This window comes from Accipiter gentilis, chromosome 13 (genome assembly GCF_929443795.1).
Source record: "Accipiter gentilis chromosome 13, bAccGen1.1, whole genome shotgun sequence".
Lineage (NCBI taxonomy): Eukaryota > Metazoa > Chordata > Aves > Accipitriformes > Accipitridae > Astur > Astur gentilis.
The window spans coordinates 33,723,822-33,743,967 of record NC_064892.1 but is presented as its reverse complement, the minus strand read 5'-3'; the positions used below and the strand labels follow the sequence as shown (position 1 = coordinate 33,743,967).

At 46.0% G+C, this 20,146-nt stretch overlaps 1 protein-coding gene and 1 long non-coding RNA gene across 7 annotated transcripts in view; one reads left to right on the top strand and one right to left on the bottom strand.

Moving 5' to 3' along the window:
• Positions 1-2,391: 2,391 nt before the first annotated feature.
• Positions 2,392-19,862, bottom strand: LOC126045072 (uncharacterized). 4 transcript variants are annotated; one of them, XR_007507901.1, is made up of 5 exons: positions 19,748-19,862; positions 16,972-17,199; positions 12,907-13,054; positions 10,443-10,648; positions 2,392-9,136 (listed from the first exon to the last, which is right to left on the bottom strand). It is a non-coding gene; the product is annotated as an uncharacterized LOC126045072 (long non-coding RNA). The 4 variants fall into 4 exon arrangements; XR_007507900.1 differs by lacking the exon at positions 19,748-19,862 and adding an exon at positions 19,396-19,503; XR_007507899.1 differs by lacking the exon at positions 19,748-19,862 and adding an exon at positions 18,337-18,548.
• Positions 18,788-20,146, top strand: part of INTS6 (integrator complex subunit 6) — a 45,387-nt gene continuing 44,028 nt past the window's right edge. Inside the window, exons 1-3 of one of the 3 annotated variants that reach the window (XM_049815649.1) lie at positions 18,788-18,959; positions 19,333-19,493; positions 19,774-19,851. In XM_049815649.1, coding sequence (XP_049671606.1) covers positions 19,383-19,493; positions 19,774-19,851 — 189 coding nt within the window. In that variant the 5' untranslated portion in view covers positions 18,788-18,959; positions 19,333-19,382. The other 2 variants (XM_049815650.1, XM_049815648.1) reach the window with 2 other exon arrangements.

Below are 20,146 nucleotides of genomic sequence, written 5' to 3'. Positions count from 1 at the left end.
GGGCAGAAAATAAATTTTCACAATCTCTAGTAATATGTGCTATGCTAAACAAATAAGCAGTATCTACAGGACCACAGCAAGACTTCTAAGCTTTACTTGACTAAACTATTAGAGGTTCACAAGAGTACTGTGGAGGGAAAGGTCTGGTCAGCAACAGCTGATAGCTGTATAATGGCTTATAGGAAATGAATCTGCAGTCTCAAACTATTTCCCAGAGGATGTGTGATTGCACTAGATAACATCTCTTTCTCACAATTCTCAGAAGGGAACTACTACTAAAGAGGCAAAGACCAATCCTCTTACTGCTATGGATGATTCTTCAGTCCTAGGCCAGGCCTACAGATAGAAAGAAATGCTTGTCTCGCTACTTGATGAGATGTGAGATATTCCTTGAAGACATCAGTATACTTGATAGTTTTCAGAATGGACGTGTATCTGAAAACGTCTTTTAAAACTGAAGTCCGGCAAGGTCTGCTGTCTTTGCAGTTGTTTGCATTCAAGACTGGGCGCTGTGCATTGCTGACAGATAAATGGGCTGAGAGTATGCCGGAGACAACAGGCTGCAGGCTCTTGGGAGACCCAGAATACTTTTTGCCAAACGGGCCTTTAAGGAAGCACGTAATGGAGAAAATGAGTGTCTTGATAGGCAGAGGCGTGGTTCACAGGACTGGAAATTGGTCCTATGTATCCCCCAAATTAGCTGGATTTTCTTCAATTGCCTATTGAGACATACTACGTTTCCCTATTGACCTTGTCTCCCCTATATCCTTAAACAGTTACAGGTCCAACACTACTCCTTCAAGGTTTAAGACACTCTTTGGAGGAAAACACTGAAAGGCAGGCATGCATTTTGGACCACAGCCAAATAATATTATGCTGAAATCAAATATATGCTTTATATAAAGGTCTGATCTTTGGAAATAAGTTACCTTTGGGGGGGGGAGGGTGAGGAACGGGACGGGGATGACAAAAACACATTGCAAGAGAGGCTCCAGTGGCCAGTCAAGATAAAATCTTATAGGCATGTTTTAAAGCTTATCTGTAACGGTGACTTCCTCCACAAGACCAAGACCGGGAAGGCACCTGAATAATAGAAAGGTGTCCTGAGGTCTAGTACATCACTTTACGAGATGTCCAAACTTGGGGTCAATGCTCTACTCTTCCTTATAAGATGGGGAAATATGGTTGGGAAATTATTGCACACAAAAGCAGTTTTGCTATGATTGAAGGAAGAAAAAGTAAGGCATGGAAAACTGGGGAGAGGAGGAACGTAAGCAGAGAAGAAATAGAAAGATTTCAAAGTGAAATGGGAACCTGGAGCTTCCTCCTGCATTGCACCCGACAGGCTAGAAGAATATTGTCATAATAGTGGAAAAGGCATTGAAATTACCAACAAAGCCTGAGTGTTCTCCCAGATCTACTGTTGTCACACACAGTTCAATCAAAACCTTTTAAAAAAGAATTTTCCCATAATGACAAAAACTAATGGACAAAAATTCTTCAAGTTAGAGTCGCTGTAGACATCAAGTTTAATGAGTATCTACAGAAGCAAAATTAGGGTAGTTTAGAAAAGCGTTTCCCCATATAACTGAAAAAAAAATCAAGACAATCAATCTTATAAATACCTCTTAGCAGATTTTTTTTCATTTTCTGTCATAGCTTTCAGGTAGGATTACATGGATTAAAAATACTGCTAGGACCGAAAGCAAGATGAGTTAGTAACTGAATTTGAAACCAAGAAAAGCAAGCTTATTCCATTCTTTTTCTACATTCAGAGGAATTGTAGGGTTAAAAATTATATGATGCTCCTCTGGTATGTGCTTTTTGCAGGAAATCACAAAAATTACATGGAAGGAAATTTACATGATGACTTCATTTAAAGGTTCTTTTTCCTGTTAACATAATTCTGAATCGGTAGAAAGTGTGGTTACTAGTATGGTATGCTTGGATGTATTGGGTTTGCCTGGCAAAGTTTTGGTAGTGGAAGGGCTACAGGGGCAGCTTCTGTGAGAAACTGCTAGAAGCTTCCCCCGTGTCCGACAGAGGCAATGCCAGCCGGCTCCGAGACGGACCCGCTGCTGGCCAAGGCTGAACCTACCAGTAATGGTGGTAGTGCCTCTGGGAGAACAGAGTTAAGAAGGGTGAAAAGTTGCTGCAGAACAGAAATTGCAGCCGGGAGAAAGGAGCAAGAACACGTGAGATCGACAACCCTACAGACCCCCAGGTCAGTGCAGAAGGAGGGGGAGGAGATGCTCCAGGCACCGGAGCAAAGATTCCCCTGCATCCTGTGGGGAAGACCATGGTGAGGCAGGCTGTCCCCCTGCAGCCCAGGGAGGTCCACGGTGGAGCACATCTCCACCTGCAGCCCAGGTAGAGAGAAGCCCACGCTGGAGCAGGTGGGTGCACCCGAAGATGGCCGTGACTCCATGGAAAGAAAGCCCATGCTGGAGCAGTCTGTGCCTGAAGGACTGCAGCCTGTGGAAGAGACCCACCCTGAAGCAGTTCATGAAGAACTGCAGCCCGTGGGAAGGACTCACGCTGGAGAAGTTTGTGGCGGACTGTCTCCCGTAGGAGGGACCTCACGGTGGAGCAGGGGAAGAGTGAGGAGTCCTCCCCCTGAGAAGGAAGGAGCAGCAGAGACAAGGTGTGATAAACTGACCCCAACCTCCATTCCCCGTCCCCCTGCGCTGCTGGGAGGGAGGGGTTGGAGAATTCAGGAGTAAAGGTAAACCCGGGAAGGAGGGAGGGGTGGGGGGGAAGATGTTTTTAAGATTTGGTTTTATTTCTCATTATCCTACTCTGATTTGATTGGCAATAAATTAATTTCCCCAAGTTGAGTCTGTTTTGCCCGTGACAGTAATTGGTGAGTGATCTCTCCCTGTCCTTACCTTGTCCCACAAGACTTTTGTTCTATTTTCTCTCCCCTGTCCAGCTGAGGGGGGGAGTGACAGAGCAGATTTGGTGGGCAGCCAGGGTCCAGCCAGGGTCAACCCACCACACTGGATTATTTGAACTTTCTTGGAAGAGTATATCTGTCACTAACATGGAGTGACAAACAAGCTGAAAAATGCAGCTTACTTTATATTGTATTAATATTACCTCATCTTTGTTTCTTAGCATCATTTCTCTTACTCTGCGTTTTGGCATGTCACCGTGGTAAATGAAACATCCTTTCCTCTGTTAGTTTTGGCCTTTATTTTCTTGATGCGGGTTGACTTTCACTCCTTTGATTTGGATAGAGCAGAATTAGGCTGCCTGCCTATGAGCACTAACAGCGGCTCACGTATTCATGTCCAGGGTGACGCCCAAAGACCTCTGGGAAGAAGCAGTGCTGGTTTGAACCGATGTGTTCACACACAGTGGAGCCACTTTCCATCCCCTCGTACTGCACCAGTCTTGAAGGGCTTTATCCAATTCCTCACCTCCAGTCTTGTTTGAATCTTAGGAGTTGGAGCAAACCGAATTCCCCATCGTATGGGTAATTTGCTTTAAAAGCTGCTCTCTGGCTCCATCTTCTGTTTTGTTGGTTGGTTGGTGTTGGGATTGATTTTTAAAATTGATTTATTTTGGTATGTCAGGGTGAGATTCTTCTGGGCTTTACAAACTAAATTTGCTTTAAAAAGTAGGTAATCACGTCTTGTGTGAAAGTTCGTTCAGACCAGCAGGAGAGAGGATGTCCCAGAGCAGAGGGAGCTGGAAGGTCTCCAGCCCTGCTGTCAGCCCCGTGTTCGGATACCCCTGCCTGCAAAGTTGTTACTTCTGTTAGCAGAGGAGGGGGCAGCCCTTGGCCAAAAAGCACATAAATATGTTCTGTTTTGGCATAATTGTAACTTTTCTGCAAAATTAGGATCATTACATGATCTGGCAACATTGGTGACATCTCACATACTTTTCAGCTAAAACTGGCAAGCACTGGGGCCACTGAGTAGGAGTAGGATGATTTAATAAACAGGTTGGCCTCTTGGCAGATACTAAGAAAAGCAGTCCTGATAAAGCGCTCAACAATAATAAGAGCAATATTAACAATCCCAAGAACAGGCCTTTAATAAAGAAAAACTATTTCAGGGCAATTAAATTTTAGGCTCAAACTATTAAACATGTGCCCCTTTGAGCCATTAAGTAATCTGATTCCAGTTGCTCTCACTCTGCAAGAGGGGAACTAGTGCGGGAGCGAAACTGCACTTTGACTGATTCAATGCTTAAATTTAAAACTGCTCCATTGATGGTGAGCCAGATCCCAGCTTCTGAGGCCTCTTCCTCAATCACCCACGCAAAACCAAAGAACTTAGATACACAAAAGAAAACCACGTAAAAAAGGTAAAACCACTTGGCAACAAGTAGAGCTGCCTCTCAGTAGCCATCAAATGTGGCAGTATTTTATTTTCTCCCATGCTTTTCTTCTCTGCCTGTTTGTAAATTAAATGTTTTCCAGCTTTACAGTATATGGGACATACAATTTCTTCAAAACTTGCACTTCTATGCAACTGCAAAAATGCGTGCTTAAAATTCTCTCCTCCTGTTTTGTCAGCAGTGATAGCCTTCAAAAGATAGTCACTGAAAAATATTTTTAATTTCGATGCTACATCATTCTTGGAAGCATGTGGGAAACAAATATAGATGAGCTCTTTATATAGAAAGGCAAACTTCACAGAGCACCAAAATGTTCTGTAGAAAACTCACTTGTCCATTTTGCTTAAAAATACAAAACTTGTAATAAAGATGCACCCTCAAATTTAGACATTGCTCCTTATTTTGCTCCAGGTATTTATCAGTCACACAATGAACAGTACTACCGATCAGATTTCTATTAATAAGCCCTACATGCTCACTCTGACCATTTTCTTCTGTATTTAATTCGTTTTGTTTTATGGGGGCATTTAGAAAATTAGGACCTATCAGAAACACAGCTTGAAACTGCTGTAGGTCAAAGTTATAGAGAAAAAGTTTAGCTTTAAAAAAATATGCATGGCAGCATCACTGTGTAGCACCTTATCGAGAAGAAATGCACTCATTTTTAGCTGCCATGGAAGTGCTGTTGGCTTTGTAACTGGCTGTGAACATGTGAGAACAAAAAAAAAGTGATGCTGTGTCAGTGTGTGGGCTGCAAATGAGAACTCCTGGCTCATACATTTTGCCCCATAAGCAGTTCTGGCATTGTATGCAGTCTTATTGCTGTTTCCTTTGTCCTCATTGATCCTGCTATAGTATTACTCACATTTTGGGTTCCCGACTTGCTGTAAAAAAACTCTGTAATTTAATTCACTGTCTTTTTGGTGGAACTTTCTGACCACTAATTCTTCTAAGCTCATTATTCTTGTATTTTTCTAGGCCTCAGGACTTCAGAATTTTTTTTTTCCTAAATCTTCCTTCCCTCTATGATATTGAAGAATCACAGATTATTGTCAATAAATACACTTTCTATTTGGAAAATGCATTAAAATCACCTATGTAACCTGCTTGAAAGGTAAATAAATTTCTCTTACATAATACACGAACTATATGAAAGCTTTGAAGTATTTCCTTTTCTTTCATCTGAAGTATACAATTAAGAACATGTCCAGGGAACATCAAGGAGCATTTTCTTACAACTTTTGTCTTAATTTTCTCACCTTTACTACACATGGGCCTACAGTGGATGTTGTTTGGTTGACAAAATGCTTTCAACCATATGAAATCTCATGAGGTTCAACAAGGCCAAGTGCAGGGTCCTGTTGCTGGGTTGGGGTAACCACCTGTATCAATACAGGCTGGGGGATGAAGGGATTGAGAGCAGCCCTGCAGAGAAGGACTTGGGGGTACCGGGGGATGAAAAGCCGGGCGCGAGCCGGCAACGTGCGCTCACAGCCCCGAAAGCCGACCGTGTCCTGGGCTGCATCCCAAGCAGCGTGGGCAGCAGGTCGAGGGAGGGGGTTCTGCCCCTCTGCTCCCATCGGCTGAGAGCCCACCTGCGGTCCTGCGTCCAGCTCTGGGGTCCTCAGCATGGGACAGACATGGACCTGTTGGAGCGGGTCCAGAGGAGGGACATGAAAACCATCAGAGGGCTGGAGCACCTCTCCTACAAAGACAGGCTGAGAGAATTGGGGCTGTTCAGCCTGGAGAAGAGACCTTACTGCAGCCTTTCAGTACTTAAAGGGGGCTTATAAAATAGATGAGGACAGACTTTTTAGTAGGGCCTGTTGCAATAGGACAAAGGGTAATGGTTTTAAACTGAAAGAGGGTAGATTCAGACTAGACATAAGGAAGAAATTTTTTACAATGAGGGTGGTGAGGCACTGGCGCAGGCTGCCCAGAGAGGCTGTGGCTGCCCCATCCCTGGAAGTGTTCAAGGCCAGGTTGGATGGGGCTCTGAGCCACCTGGTCTAGTGGAAGGTGTCCCTGCCCGTGACAGGGGGATTGGAACTACATGATCTTTAAAGGTCACTTCCAACCCCAACCATTCTGTGATTCTATGATCTGAGCATATAAAATCAAACAAGAAAACTACTATTAAACTATTGAACACTATTTTTTGCTCGCTAATACTGAAAGTACCTTAGAAGTAGGAATGAAAGAATATTTCACCAAAAAAAAAAAAAAAAAAAAAAGTCTGATACAACTTATGGCCAAAAAGATCCTAACAGTGCTACTGCTAACAAAGCTCTAGCGTCATTTTAATATGCATTTTTCAATAGAAAGTTTTTGGAGCTGGGCAGTTTTCTTGAAGTCAAGCCATTTTGTAGATTACCCCTTACTGCAATTACATGAAAAGTTTCATATTGTACAAAACAACATCTGAGTCTTTAAAAAAATAGGTAGACCTGCATTAAATCTGCCATTTTTTGTGAACTCAAACCTGTGACAAAAGATTGCTTTAAAAGCTTGTGGTTCCTGAAGCAGGGTGGCTGAACTCATCCTTTCTGTGGAAAATGATTCCTGCAAAGAAGTCCTGAGAAGCAGCTTGAGAGCGAAATTACAGAAGTTTCAGTGCATACAGGGACTTATGACTCAGTACCATAGGGCTGTTCAAGGAGTTAAAAAAGAATCCCAGATTGTCTAATCAAACTTTTTCATGTCTCATTCTGTGCAAATATTATGAGTCACCTTCACTTTAGCAGGTAAGTCAGCATTTCTGGCCCTCATCACAGAAAGGGGTTCCTCAGCCTGTGAGCACATATATATGTCCCAGTGATGCCACGTTTAGATGGGCACAATCACAGATGGTGGTGTGGAGCATTTGGTTCCCCAATTACCTCATGGCCATTCCTGATAAGCATCATTTTTATTCTAGATAGATCACAGCCAGAATGTCTGATTGCTCCGAACATCTTGCAGAGCAGTAGGCCCATATGTCTATAGTCAGAATCTACAGAGTGCCCTTTGATTTTGAAGAAAGAACCACATCTGAGTCAGGTTTAGTTGCTTTGGGGAGACATCCTTTGGGACAAGAGTGGGTGGGGAAGCACTAGCCCATGCCAGAACAGCCACCAGGTGAGAAAATTCATGAAAGTGGGAGAAATACTCTTTATTTGTAAAATAGTAGATGCTCTAGAAACAGGAGGCCACACATGTTTGGAGGGGAAAACCAATTATTTGGTCATGTCCTCATCTGTAACTTGGTGACCTCCCTGTGTAAAAAAATCTGACAAGATAGTAGAAATACCTCTGTGAAGACTGAGGAACTGGTGAATGTACATCTTGTACCTCTGAAAGTGGTTGAGGAAACTCCAAATGGGAAAACAAAGAAAACCCCCCAAATCAGCCCATCTGGGACTGGCTAGGAAAAGAAAGAAAAAAAAAAAAAAAAAAAAAAAGTCTGACATTCTCAGTAGTTTTGATTAGACCCTCATGTTCAGGCTAACTGGCCCCGGAATAGCCTCTGTACTGTATGCTTAATATGAGTGCAGGACAATTTCCGCACAGAGTATCTAAATCAGGTATCAGTGTCAAAAATAAAGGTGCTCAAAAGGCTCCCTATGAGGCCAAGTGATGCTCCTGAAGGCAAAAGAACTTGTCTGGTGTGTCAGATCAGTTCCCAGTAATATGAGGGAGCTAGGGCAATAGTTATTTTTCACTGAGCCACAAGAAGAAACACTGTAAGAATTGGCCACGTTAGTGGTCCCAAAGTGTTCAAGTGAGAAGACATTGGAAGAGGGACAGGTAGTAAATAAGAACATTTAAAGCCCCTCAAATTGTAATGAATGAGCGTTGGAAGTAGGTTTCCCAATCTGAAAAGCCACACGGGTAGGTATGCATGTATGTACATACTTAAACTCATTAAAAAACCCCAACCAAACAACCCCAAATCCCCACAAAACCAAACTAAAGAAGAAACCTTTCCCTAAAACTAGAGAGCCTGAGGCCAAAACTGTAGCAAGAAGTTCTGGTACCTGCTCTAGGATGCGTCCAGCCCTATTAGCTCATAAAACAGACCAGAGATTGTTCTTTGGGGTCTGAGGCCAAACAGCATGTCCAGCCTGCATCACAGATCTACATTTTCTTCTTCCCCTCACAAAGAGTGATGATGTAAAACTGCCTTCAAGGAAATGGTCCCTGCTCCACGCTGTCCTCTGAGCATGTCCAGGTATCATCTGAGAGGCTGCTCAGAGTCGCATCCCAAAACTGCCAGGTAACATGCTTACAATTCAATTGTAAGAGCTCTGCGTAGCAGTGCCAGAATGTTGGCCCCTGAACCTTACCAGTGTAGATCCAGCTGATTAATCTTTCTCCGTGGTTTCAGTACCTTCCAATCCAGCAGTTTGGCCACAATGACCCTTCCACTGTAGAAGCAGGTACTAACAAGACATCTAGCAAACTTCTTGGCATTCAGGAGCTATGTGGTGGGAGTCCCAGGGAGGTGCCAGGAGCCCGACTGCTACAGCAGCGCTTGTGTGCAGGCAGTCCATTTTCTCTCCTTCACAGTGGCACATGAAGTATGAGCCATCCTCTCAAGCACTTCACTGTGCAGATTTATGTTCTAGGGACTTCAGCATGTGGCTTGCAGAATTCCTCCACAGGGACGTCTGACCAGACCTGTATCAACTGGCACTCAATTCCTTGACTCTCTCCTCTGTGAGAGGAGTGCCAGATGTTAGGGACTTTCTTACCTCCTCTTTGATACAGTCCTGCCCAATAGTCTTCCTCTCCCAAGTGCTGATAACTGAAAAGAGAGAAAAAAACAGAAGAGAAACTAGGACAACTTTCCTATGCAGGGATGGGCTCAAGCCTGATCTGAATGGGGAGGAGGAAAGAAGGAATGGTTGTGCAGCTGCAGCATGATTTCATACTGTGAACTCATCACTGGCTGGGGGTAATGATCTGGATCCAGTGCCTCCAAATCCTCTTCTAAGACTACGTTTGCCATACATGTAAAAGTGACAGTAGAAGAGGCCTTCCTACCATGGACTTTTCTAGGCATCTACCCTTTCCTCAACTTGAAGGCTGGCAGTGTCAGTTTTGACTTGTATTTATGGAAGTACGTTTTCTTTGAAATTATATTTTGATTAATTTCAGGTGGGTTTATTCATGTCCTTTGGTTTTGGCCAGAAAAATATGGACCTATGTGCATTTATGTATGCACACATTTGTGAACATAAAGATTCAAAAGAGAATCTTTTCTTTATGCCTTCTGATAAGGCATAAAAATTCTGAAGGGAAAATTTATACACATTTTATGCTTTTGTTTTTTAACAAGAGGTGACATGCTGCCCTAGTGCTGACTTGTAGCAGAAGAGATTAAAAATTCTTGGACCATCAGTAGCAAGAAATCACAGGGCTGTACTTACAGAGGTCATTAACTGTCCAGACATCTGTTGGGTAACAAATTCTGCTAAACATAGATCGTGAAACGGTTCTTGAATTATGCAGAGGATAATTTCACAATCCAGAAAACAGAGAATTCAAGCAGAGAAAAAGCCGTGTAAGACCTTCTTATTGCCAGTTGGGGAGGAATTCACTACGATGTCAGAATTACAGGAAAGTTTGGTGCTAGTGGCAGTGGTCTGCTGGATTGCTATCAGTGCGATAAGGAACTGATTTAGACGACGGTCACAATTACAGTTACATACTCCACAAAGCAACTGACATTATACCAAAATTTACTGTATTAATTAGAGGGACACTGTGACAAAAGGGTCCAGCTAACAAGACAAAAGTAAAAACTCCAAACATCTCAGTGAAACTACTGTAAAATATGTTAACACATGAGTAATAGATTTCAGTATAAAAAAGGGTGCTAGGAAACAATGAGCAGATGCAGCAATGGAAAAATTGGGGCTATGGTAGAAGTAGGCTGGAGCATTCCCAACAATGTATAAATTAAAGCGTAACAGACCCTAATTCTCCTTAGAAAAGGAATACTGTCCCATTCCCCATAAGTTAACTGTAGTAGCCAGTCGGCAGAGGATCGCAAGTGAGTCCAATTATGCTGCACTGGACTATAATTGGATTGAAGGGCTGCCACCTACCTCGGAAACGAGAGCTCAAGTGATAGCTGTCAACCTTTGGAATCAGGAGGTACTCTGGAATCAGGAGTTACTTATTAGCTGCTGCAGAAGTCAAGCACACAGCACAACCAATCATCAAGAACACGGAGAGTGAAAACACTTGTCAGGGCAAATGAGTAGTTTTGGCTTTTTTCCCTCGGCCAGCTGAGGAGAGCCATACTGAATATCTAAGTAGAAATGTCAAGAAAAACATATTGTAACCTTTTCTGTAGGAAAAGACAAGAGGACCTGAAATGGAAGACGTGAAGAAAAATAAGAATCGGTCAAGGAAAATAACATACAACCACCACCACCACCACCCCACAATACCTTGAAAGTAAATGGAATGGGTACAATAGTCAAAAGCCTGATTTTTTTGTCTCCTTTGCATTGTTAAGTTTCATCTTCCTTCAAGACCCCAGTTATATAAATCATGGTTAGCTGTGTATTCATGGCTCACATAAACCAGCCAACATGAATGCATATAACAGTGTCAAGGTCCTAGGAAAACAGAAATAACAGAAAATAGAAATACCTCAAAAGAGGGAAGGAGCAGGAGAATCTCGGAGAAAATGTTACATTCATCACACAACCAGCGTACACAACACACTCTGCCAAACCTGGAGAAGCGTGCACTTAGTGTCAGCCTGAATTATGGGATGGGCTTTCTCGGACTTTTTATTTTGGACCCACGTTTGGAAAATAACCATAAACTGTATATTGCCTTAAAAATGGCTTACCAACAGGAAAATATTAGAACTGATCCCAAAATGTTCGAGGCTTCCCGATTGCAACATCATGAAATTGAAAGCCATCTCCCACAACAAAAGAACTCATCGCTGACCAAAATAGCACTGGTTAGTGAAGACTGTTGTTATGAAAAAAGGGTTACGCTTGTAATTCAAGGTTCGTTATATGCTGGTCTCAAGTCAGTTCTAAAATTTTCCTAAAGAGAAATGTTTCTCTAATCTCAGATCGGTAAGAATTATCCTTCTGTGCTTTTCAAAGTCATGTTTTAAGTGTCCTTCCTTCCCATTTGAAATATTTCTAAAACAAGACGCTATTTTTCTGCAAGTTGGTGCAAGACAGATCTGCCCACTGTGGCATCCATTCAAGTTTGCTGTAACAAATAGGCCTTATATCAGGGCTTCAATGTGTGCATAAAAGTTAAAAAAACCCCTCTCACTTCATTTTAACTGTATCTTTTGAATAACATGCTCAGCAAACAGTCCCAAGCATCTTGCCAAAGGTGCTTAAATCGGGGAATACAGATGAACAGGTTTCTTCCCTTGATGAAAGAGGCTTTATCAGGTTTGTTTTATTCTGGAAGACCCATGTCAGCTTATAGATGGCTTTTGTAGAGATTTCCAATTAGCTACTAGTTGAGGTTTGGTAAGTTTTCGTTAACTGCTAAGTGGCAAAAGACAGACCAACTGGTCTATATTCCATTTGACACCAGTCGTGCCAGCTGCTTTGCAGAGAGCAACCAAGTGCACCTTTCTTGTAGAGTGCATTTTGATTTTGGGCAAAAGATGGCAATGCATAATAATCACATTTAGAGTAAAAGCTGGATAATAAACTTCTACGGCGTGGCAGTATTTTAAAGAAAATGCTCCCAGCTCTCAAATACCACATGCAGGTGTGATACCTCAGTGGGAAGCAATTTAGGGATGAATGAATAATTCTGTCCTCTTGTTTACCAAGACTATACCCGTTACCTTGGCCATTAAAACAGAAAAAAGAAAAGAAAGAATAAAGAAAAATACACCTCACTGTTTTGCCTCCCTGGAAAGTGCTTGTACACCATCTTTTAGCTGTAGCTGCTTTATACTCCAAGCTGACTGTAGCTGGAACTGGTGTCCCTTAGCCGCTCGATTAGTTAGATAAATTCTGCACGCCTGTGTCTGGGATCCATGGTAATGGAGTTACGTTGCTATGCTATGAAATGTGCGGGAGGGTCCAGCGCTTTGGGAAGGATATGATTTCCAGAGCTAGTGAAACTTGGTAGTGTGGGCAAGAAGGAATGCTTGGAGGAACGAACAAAAGCGATTGCTGGAACGGTGACAGGGGATCGCTCAGGTCAGCGGGTACGGGCAGGGCACCGATGGCCCAGGAACGCTTCCCTGGCAGGGACGTCACCACTGTCTGAGAAGTGGAGTGGTGGGGGAAGAATATCCTAGTTCTGTTCCTGTCCTCCTGAGCAGAGCCTGCATGGCAACCTTGTGTCTTACAGGTATTTGCGTGGAGGACTGCATTAACCCCTTACCGCACACGCAGGAGCTTTTCACCAGGACTACGAGAAGAGAAAGCTGAACAAAACCAGGGTGGGCTGCTACAAATGATCTCTCTCAAACTATCTGATAGATAGAACTATTATCTCTGGCCACCCTGACAAGGTAGGATTATTCTTTTTTCCCTGGCATAATAAGCAAAGGTGTCCTCAGACCTGTTGTTTCAGTGAATGCAGAAGACTCCCTTCTTCTCGGCCTGGGGGGCTGGAAGGAAGCGGAGAATTCTGTACCGGTATTTCCCTGGGCGCTCTGGGGTTATCATCAGGAATCAAGTGGACCGCTGCTGCTTGCTGCTACCAGCATCTCAAGGATGGAGAATAAGTTCAAGGAGAAAAAAAAAGAAAAGAAAAAGACAGGTAAAATATCTTAGGTTTTGTATGCTAGAGGGTGTTTTCTGTTCTCTTTGGGTCTTGACACACCGGCTGAGATACCCAAGAGATGGAATAAATTTAAAGGCCCGGAGCTGAGACAGGTTTTTGTTCTCGACCAGAATCCTACCTTACTTAAGTGAAAGGAGCAATGTAATGCATCAGGAAGGATACCTAAGCACTGTAAATCTATTTGAATTCTCATATGTACTACCTCATTACAACTGTAGTTTTGAAATGTTTGTTTTAAGCAGCTTTCTCCATGTTAGATTTAATATTCCCCCATGGTACCAAATAGGAGAGGTCCTGCTCTGTTAAACACTGCTAAATACATACGAAGACAACTCACAGCCTAGAAGACCTTTCAATCTAGCGCCAGCAATACTAAAGGAAAAGCATGTATCAAACATACAGTTTGATTTTAATGACAAAAGCCTATCTTCTATTCAGGTGCCTTGCAACCTCTCCATCATTAATTGACTGACTTCTGCTGTCACAGCACAGATGGTCCTCAAAGAGATTAGTTTTTCCTCTGAAAATAATCTTCCTGTGCACTTCTATCATAACTTTCTTTGGAAAAACCTACGTACGTGACAAACATTCATGAACTTAAGTCTCCCAGTACCCACATTCAGTCTGTACAGTTAGAAAACAACTATATCAAACTACTGTAATACCCGTTTCCTTGCATTTCCACATGAACTATTCTTCCCCTGGATGGTACAGTGCTGTTCACTGCAGTTCCAACTCCCGAGCCAGGAAACAGCAAGGGATTTGGATGACTGGAGGGGTGGTGGGGAATACAAAAATCCCTAGGAAGCTTCAAAGGCTATCCTCTGGGTTTCCCGATGGACGGACAATGAAAAGGAGGCTGTCTTTGAAGATGGGCCAAGAGAAGCCAGAATGCGACTTCTTTTAGAGGTCATCATTCTGCAAAGGGATGTAGTTTCACTGTGTTCTGGTGCTGGGGAAACCAAAGCACAGAATTCTAAAAGGTGCTAGATGCTTTCAAAGGAAGGCAGCTGCCTCTGCAAATTTTAGAAAAATAGGCATTCTCAGCCCAAGTCCTAGAATATACAGAAAACCCCCGAGATCCAGTTATCTTAATGTCACTTTTCTGAAAAAAATTTTGGGGTTACATCTTATCTGATCCCAGCCTTCTCAGTAATTGTTCAGTCTAGGATGAGTTTTATACGTTTACCTAAGCTACCTGAACTAGAAGATTAAATCCATTTCTCTTTGGTAACAATTTCAGGAGGAGAAAAAAAAGTAGGGTCAAAACTCACTGAATTGGAACTAGTAAAACCAACCAAAAACCCCAACAATATAAGCTGCCATGTATGCAAGACAAGTGAAAAATCTATAAAAAAAAAAGTTGAATGCCCAGAACTTGGCTAAAGGAAGACTAAAAGGAATAGGACACAAGTATTAAAAGATAATAAATTGAAACTCAGAATGCTGTGTAAAGGTACATATTTTAAGGATAAGCAGTAACATAAAATTAGGCAGTGGAAAATATACGACTTTTATACAGGGGAAAAAAGGTAAATGGTGACAATCTACAAGGCTACAGAATGGTATTCTAAAGGAAACTCTGAAAAATTTACCTGTGTCATTAAAACCTGGACTGACCGAGACCTTGAAATAATCTTTGTGAAACAATTCTGTATTGAGGAGGAGAAATCCAATTTAAATAATAATAAAAAAAAGTTATACTGTCAATTTCAGTTCTCAGACCTGCTTGAAGGTGTTTAGCATAACATCTTCCATTCAAGCCTACAGTTTAGGACAAAATAAGGCTAACGCTATGTGATAATACAACAAAAACCTCACAAATACCGACTGGGAGAAGCAGCTGTTTAAGGAAAAAACCCCACAGTAACAGCAAATGACACCAAAAACGTTCAATTTTTTCACGATATTTTTTTCAGGTATATTTTCATACTTATATTTGAGTTCTGATGTATTGATTTAGCATTCAAATTTACAGTGAAATTTGCATTTTTACCACCACCTTATTTGTCCCCAAACGGACAACGCCCATTCTGAAGATCAGAAAATGAGTGCTCTTAGACACACATATATGTTCATCCTTCCTCATGGACTCAGGACAAATAACAGACAAAAACTGTATGAAAGTAGCTGGAATCTTCTGCATCATCAGGACAGCAAGAGCATTCCTCCAGACAGAACCGTGCTGAAATCATTCATCTAGATTTAGGAGAAAAGGTAAAACTGGCTCATTTAGACTACACATGGGGTGTAACTTTGCCCACCACGTAAAAAAGCTGAAACCAAAGAAAGATGCATCTGTTTTCAGTGACAGCCTCAAGCTCTCTCCCTGCTCAGCTGTGTCAGCTCTACCAGTAATGAGCATAAGCACTAATATCACTGGGTTTTGTTCCTTTGCAGCAAATCTCCCGTACAGATTTATAAATGTGACTCTGATGGCAGTACTAGCCATTACGACTCTCACATCAAGAGGCTGATACACACTTAAGGCTTGGGTTGATTATCTATCTTTGAAAGAATCTTTCTCAATATTAATCAAATTGGCCCGCTCCCAGCAGAAAAGCACTAATGCCTACCACAGACAACACAGGCCCAGCCTTGATTCTGCCCTATAGGGGATCTAATATGGATCTAATATAAGATGCACAGGAGCGGGAAGGACTGAATGTTCCAAATGGCTTCAAAGATAACAGCAAAAAGCAAGCACATACAGAAAAGCACAGTAAAGTGGTTTTGCTTGTATAAATCCCACTGAAACCACGTGTAACTTTTGTCTGTGGGATTCTTCTATCAGTGATAATCACCAGGGCTGAAGGGACTAGGGGTAGAGTGAGCCCAGCTGCTTTGGTTCCACCTTCCTCTTGTGTCGTAAGAAAATTACAGCGTGCCTACAGCTTGCAATTTTCCAAGTTGATCCAGAATTCATGCTGGTTTATGACCAATTCTGCCACGAAGAGTAGCTTTTTTCCCCTCTCTCTTCATTTACTGGCAACAAAACTTAAAAATTCCAAATGACCATCCAGGATTTATGCAAAGTCTCCATGGCCCAGGCTGCCTTTCACCATGACGTTTTCCTGGTATGGCAAGGGCTCTTAAATAAACGCCTTTTTTCCAGCACTTTGCAGAAGGAACCATTCCCGAAGTTTCCCATTTTTGGGATGCTCTCCAAGAAGATATATGACACCCGACACGTGAAGGTGATGCTGTTTTTATTGGGATGGTGAATGAAACATCAGCAACATACAAATAGGAGAGAAGATAGGCACATTCTCCAGACATGCCATCCCAGAGATTTAGAAGGAAGCCTACTAGAGACCAACATCATACACTCACTCAACACTACTCCCAAATGAAGTTACTAATCCCAAGGCACGATTTGTTAAAGCAGCACTGCAGCCCTTACTCAACAACTTGAACCCCACCACCTCAGGGAGACAATTACTACTCTAGCAGCAGCCAGTCTCGCTGACCTTCACAGCCACAGAAGACACCTGCAACTTTCTGTGGGGAGCTGAGGGGAAGAAAGGTGTCCCAAAACACCTCTGTGGAGAGAAAATGACTGTGAACAAAGCCTCTCCACCAGTCCAAATGTTTTACTGTGTAATGGGGACTGGCATGCAGCTGGATTCTAGGGCAACCCGGCGATGTGGCCTCTGCAGCACCTGCTGGTTTGCTTCCTCTGACAGCAGGGATTCAGATTAACCCGTAGAACCTGGACCAGAACAGCCTTTCTGCTGGTCGCAAGACAGAGCACCACTGCTGGAGCTCTAACATGGAGCTGCTGGAAAGGCATAAGCAGCCCAAGAGCCACTGGGTGTGCTGGAGCCTGGCCACTCTTACCACCACCAGCAGGATCCACAATGAGAAATACTCATGTTGCTTCCAAAGAAACCCAGTTGCCGTATTTTGGTGTGCACCAGCTCCAGAGATTCCTTCCCAGCTGTCACAGGGTCCTTGAGACTGGAGATTCCTTAATGGCCTTGAATGGTGCACTGGGCTGAAAGGAAGTGTCGTCCCTGACTTCCCCCCAATGCCTGAGAAGGGATGGCACAGGTCACAGATGCAGCCCTGTCAGGAAAGCCAAAATAAGCTGCTTGCAGGCATATGAATGCATACCAATCTGTAATGGAAATAGGATTCTATCCCTCTCTCTTCCTAGGAACTAAATGCTAATCTTTCATTAGTCTTTAAAAAAAAAAAGAAAAAAAAAGCCCAAACCAGCTCTTGCCTAACAACAGAAATCTTGCCGGGAAGAGCAAGATGAATCAAACCAGGACACTGCCAATTTTATTTTGAGAGAAGGAAGGAGCACAGTGGCTTCATACCTTCTCAAGCAGTGGCTGTGGGAGCACATCAGCTGGATCAGGCAAAAAATATCAGTCAGATAGGAAGCAGAACAATCTCCTGAACAGATTATGCTAAGAAATGGCTCCGGAGTTACTGCTCCAAGGCTATGAGAGCAGAAACAGCACAGACTGAACTGCTGGGGGAAAAAACCCCAAACCAACCAAACCACCAAACAAACAACAACTGAGAACAGAGATCTTCGTCATTAATTGGTTGGAAACACTCCACAATTATATGATTTATAGGAAGTAAATTTATAGGAAGTGCCTTAGCGTGGATCAAAGAAACATTAGTGTTAATCTCTGCCTGTATGTAGGAGAAAAGGTCACAGCGAGGGCTAGCCAATTTTTTCTTTTTTTTTTTTTTTTTCCCCTTAAACATCGAGCGAAAGCCCAGACCACGTCTCAGGGAATTCACCGTCCAAACGGTACCGAACACTCGTTTTCCACATCCGAAGCCCAGTGGACATGACAGACGACGCCAGCACTGCCTGCCAGGAGCCCAAGTTCCCTTGACCAGCGAGCGTTCCCCCCCCCCCCCCCCCCCGCCCCCGCCCCCGCCCCCGGCTCCCTCAGCAGCAAGGCCGGCGGGTTCCAGGCTGACCTCGGCTTCCGCGGCCGCCCCCCCACCCCGAGCCCAAGGGGCAGCTCTGGCATTTGAGCGCTGTACAGCCAACCCAGCCCCCCCTCCACCGCCAAGGGCTCCCTTCCCTCCCCCGGGTGAGGGGGAAGCACCCGCCGGGGCAGGTGGGGACTCCCCGCGGCCCGGAGACCTTCCCGCAGCCTCAAGGAGATCCGCGGCCACAGGGCGGGGGGGACGGGGGGGACGGGAGGACGGACAGCGCCCGCCGTGACTCACCCTCCCGCCCGCTCCCGGCGGGGACTAAACCGCCAGCGCCGGAGTCACCGCCGCGGGGGAGCCTGCGGCGACCCGCTCTCCCCCGGGGCCTCCCCCTCCCGCCGCCGCCTCAGAGCAGGCGGGTCGGGCAGGGCGCTACACCCCCCCCTCCCCACCCCCCGAGGGACAGCGTCGCACCCGGTGGCCCTCGAAATAACCCAGCGAGGGGAAACAACCCCCCGCCGCCGCCATCCTTGCTGCCCCGTAGGACGCCCGCCTGAGGGAACGATCGCCCCCCCCTACCCTGGCCACCCCCCGCCCGCCACCCCGCCCGCGACTGCGCATGCGCGTCGGCGCCCCTCCGCCGTCCCGCTCCCCCGCCGCCCTCTCCCTCCGCGGCTCTCAGCCACCCCGCCCTTCGCCGCCCTCCCCCGGTTATTTGAATATGCTAACGAAGCGGTAACCGGCAGCCCTATGGTAGAGCCGGGAGGCGGTCACGTGGGGCGGGGACGTGTCCTTCAGGGGCGGTCCCCGACCTGCCCAGGCTGCCTTAAAAGCGGGCGGCGAGCGAGGAAGCGCCTCAGTCAGAGAGAGAGAAAGTGCCGGGGTGGCGGGGCTGCGGCTGCTCCGCCCGAAACTTCTGAGTAACAGCAACAGGGGGAGGGGAGGGCGGGCGGCGGTGGAGGAGGAGGAGGAGGAGGAAAGGTGGTGGTAGCAGCGGGGGGGAAGGTTAGCAGCAGCGCAGCCCTATCCGCCTCTCCCTCATAAACCAGCCTGCGTTGGGCTGAGCAGGCCCCTCACACAAAGGAGGGCAGGGCAGGCAGGGCTGCCCCCCCCCCCCCCCCCTTTCCCCCCCCCTCGCCTCGGCAGAGGGGCAGCGGGGAGGCGGCCTTCCCCGTGCAGAGCACTCACAGCCACTTACTCCTCTCCCGTCCCCCGTCTTCTTCTTCTTCTCTTCTCCCCCCCTCCGACCCCTCCACCCCTTCCTCCCACCCCGCCCCGCGGTTCTCCCCTCAGCCCCCCGCCCGCTCTCCATGTAGCCGCCCGGCCGCCGGCCCCTCCGCACTATGCCCATCTTACTCTTCCTGATAGACACGTCCGCCTCCATGAACCAGCGCACCCATCTGGGCACCACCTATCTGGACATAGCCAAAGGCGCTGTAGAGACTTTCATGAAGGTACCGGCTCTGCCTTGCGAGAAGGAGGCGAGAGAGAGAACGAGAGAGTGACTGCGCGGGGAAGGGGAGGGGGAGGCAGGGCGCGGGGGGCTGCCTGGGCCGGGGGCGCGGGGCGAGGGCGGGCGGCAGGGAGGGAGGGCGGGCGGCAGGGAGTGCGTGTGTGTGTGCGGGCAGGGAGGGAGGGGAGGGCCGCGCCGAGCCGGTGCGGGGGGGGGGGGGGGGGGGGCTCCGCCGCCGCCGCCCTCTCGGCTCACCCTCTGCTTTGTCCCCCGCGCCGCAGCTCCGAGCCCGGGACCCGGCCAGCAGAGGAGACAGGTACATGCTGGTCACTTTCGAGGAGCCTCCCTACGCGATCAAGGTAAACCTCGCTTCTCCCCCCCCGCCCCCCCCCCCGCCCCCCCACCTCAAACCCGCCAACCCGGTCTCCTTCCGGCCCCTCCGCGCCGCTACCGGCGGCCGCCCTCCCCCGTCCCGCCGCCCGCCTCGGCCGGGCTGCCGGCGGTCCCGGGGAGCTCGGCACACGGGGGCTCCGGCGGCGGCGGCGCTGACATCAACATGGCCGACATTTTTTTTTTTCCCTGTGTGGTGTGTGTGAGCAGCAATGAACTGTGGGGGATATTTATTCAAGTTGGGGAGAAGTGACAGCAACTCCA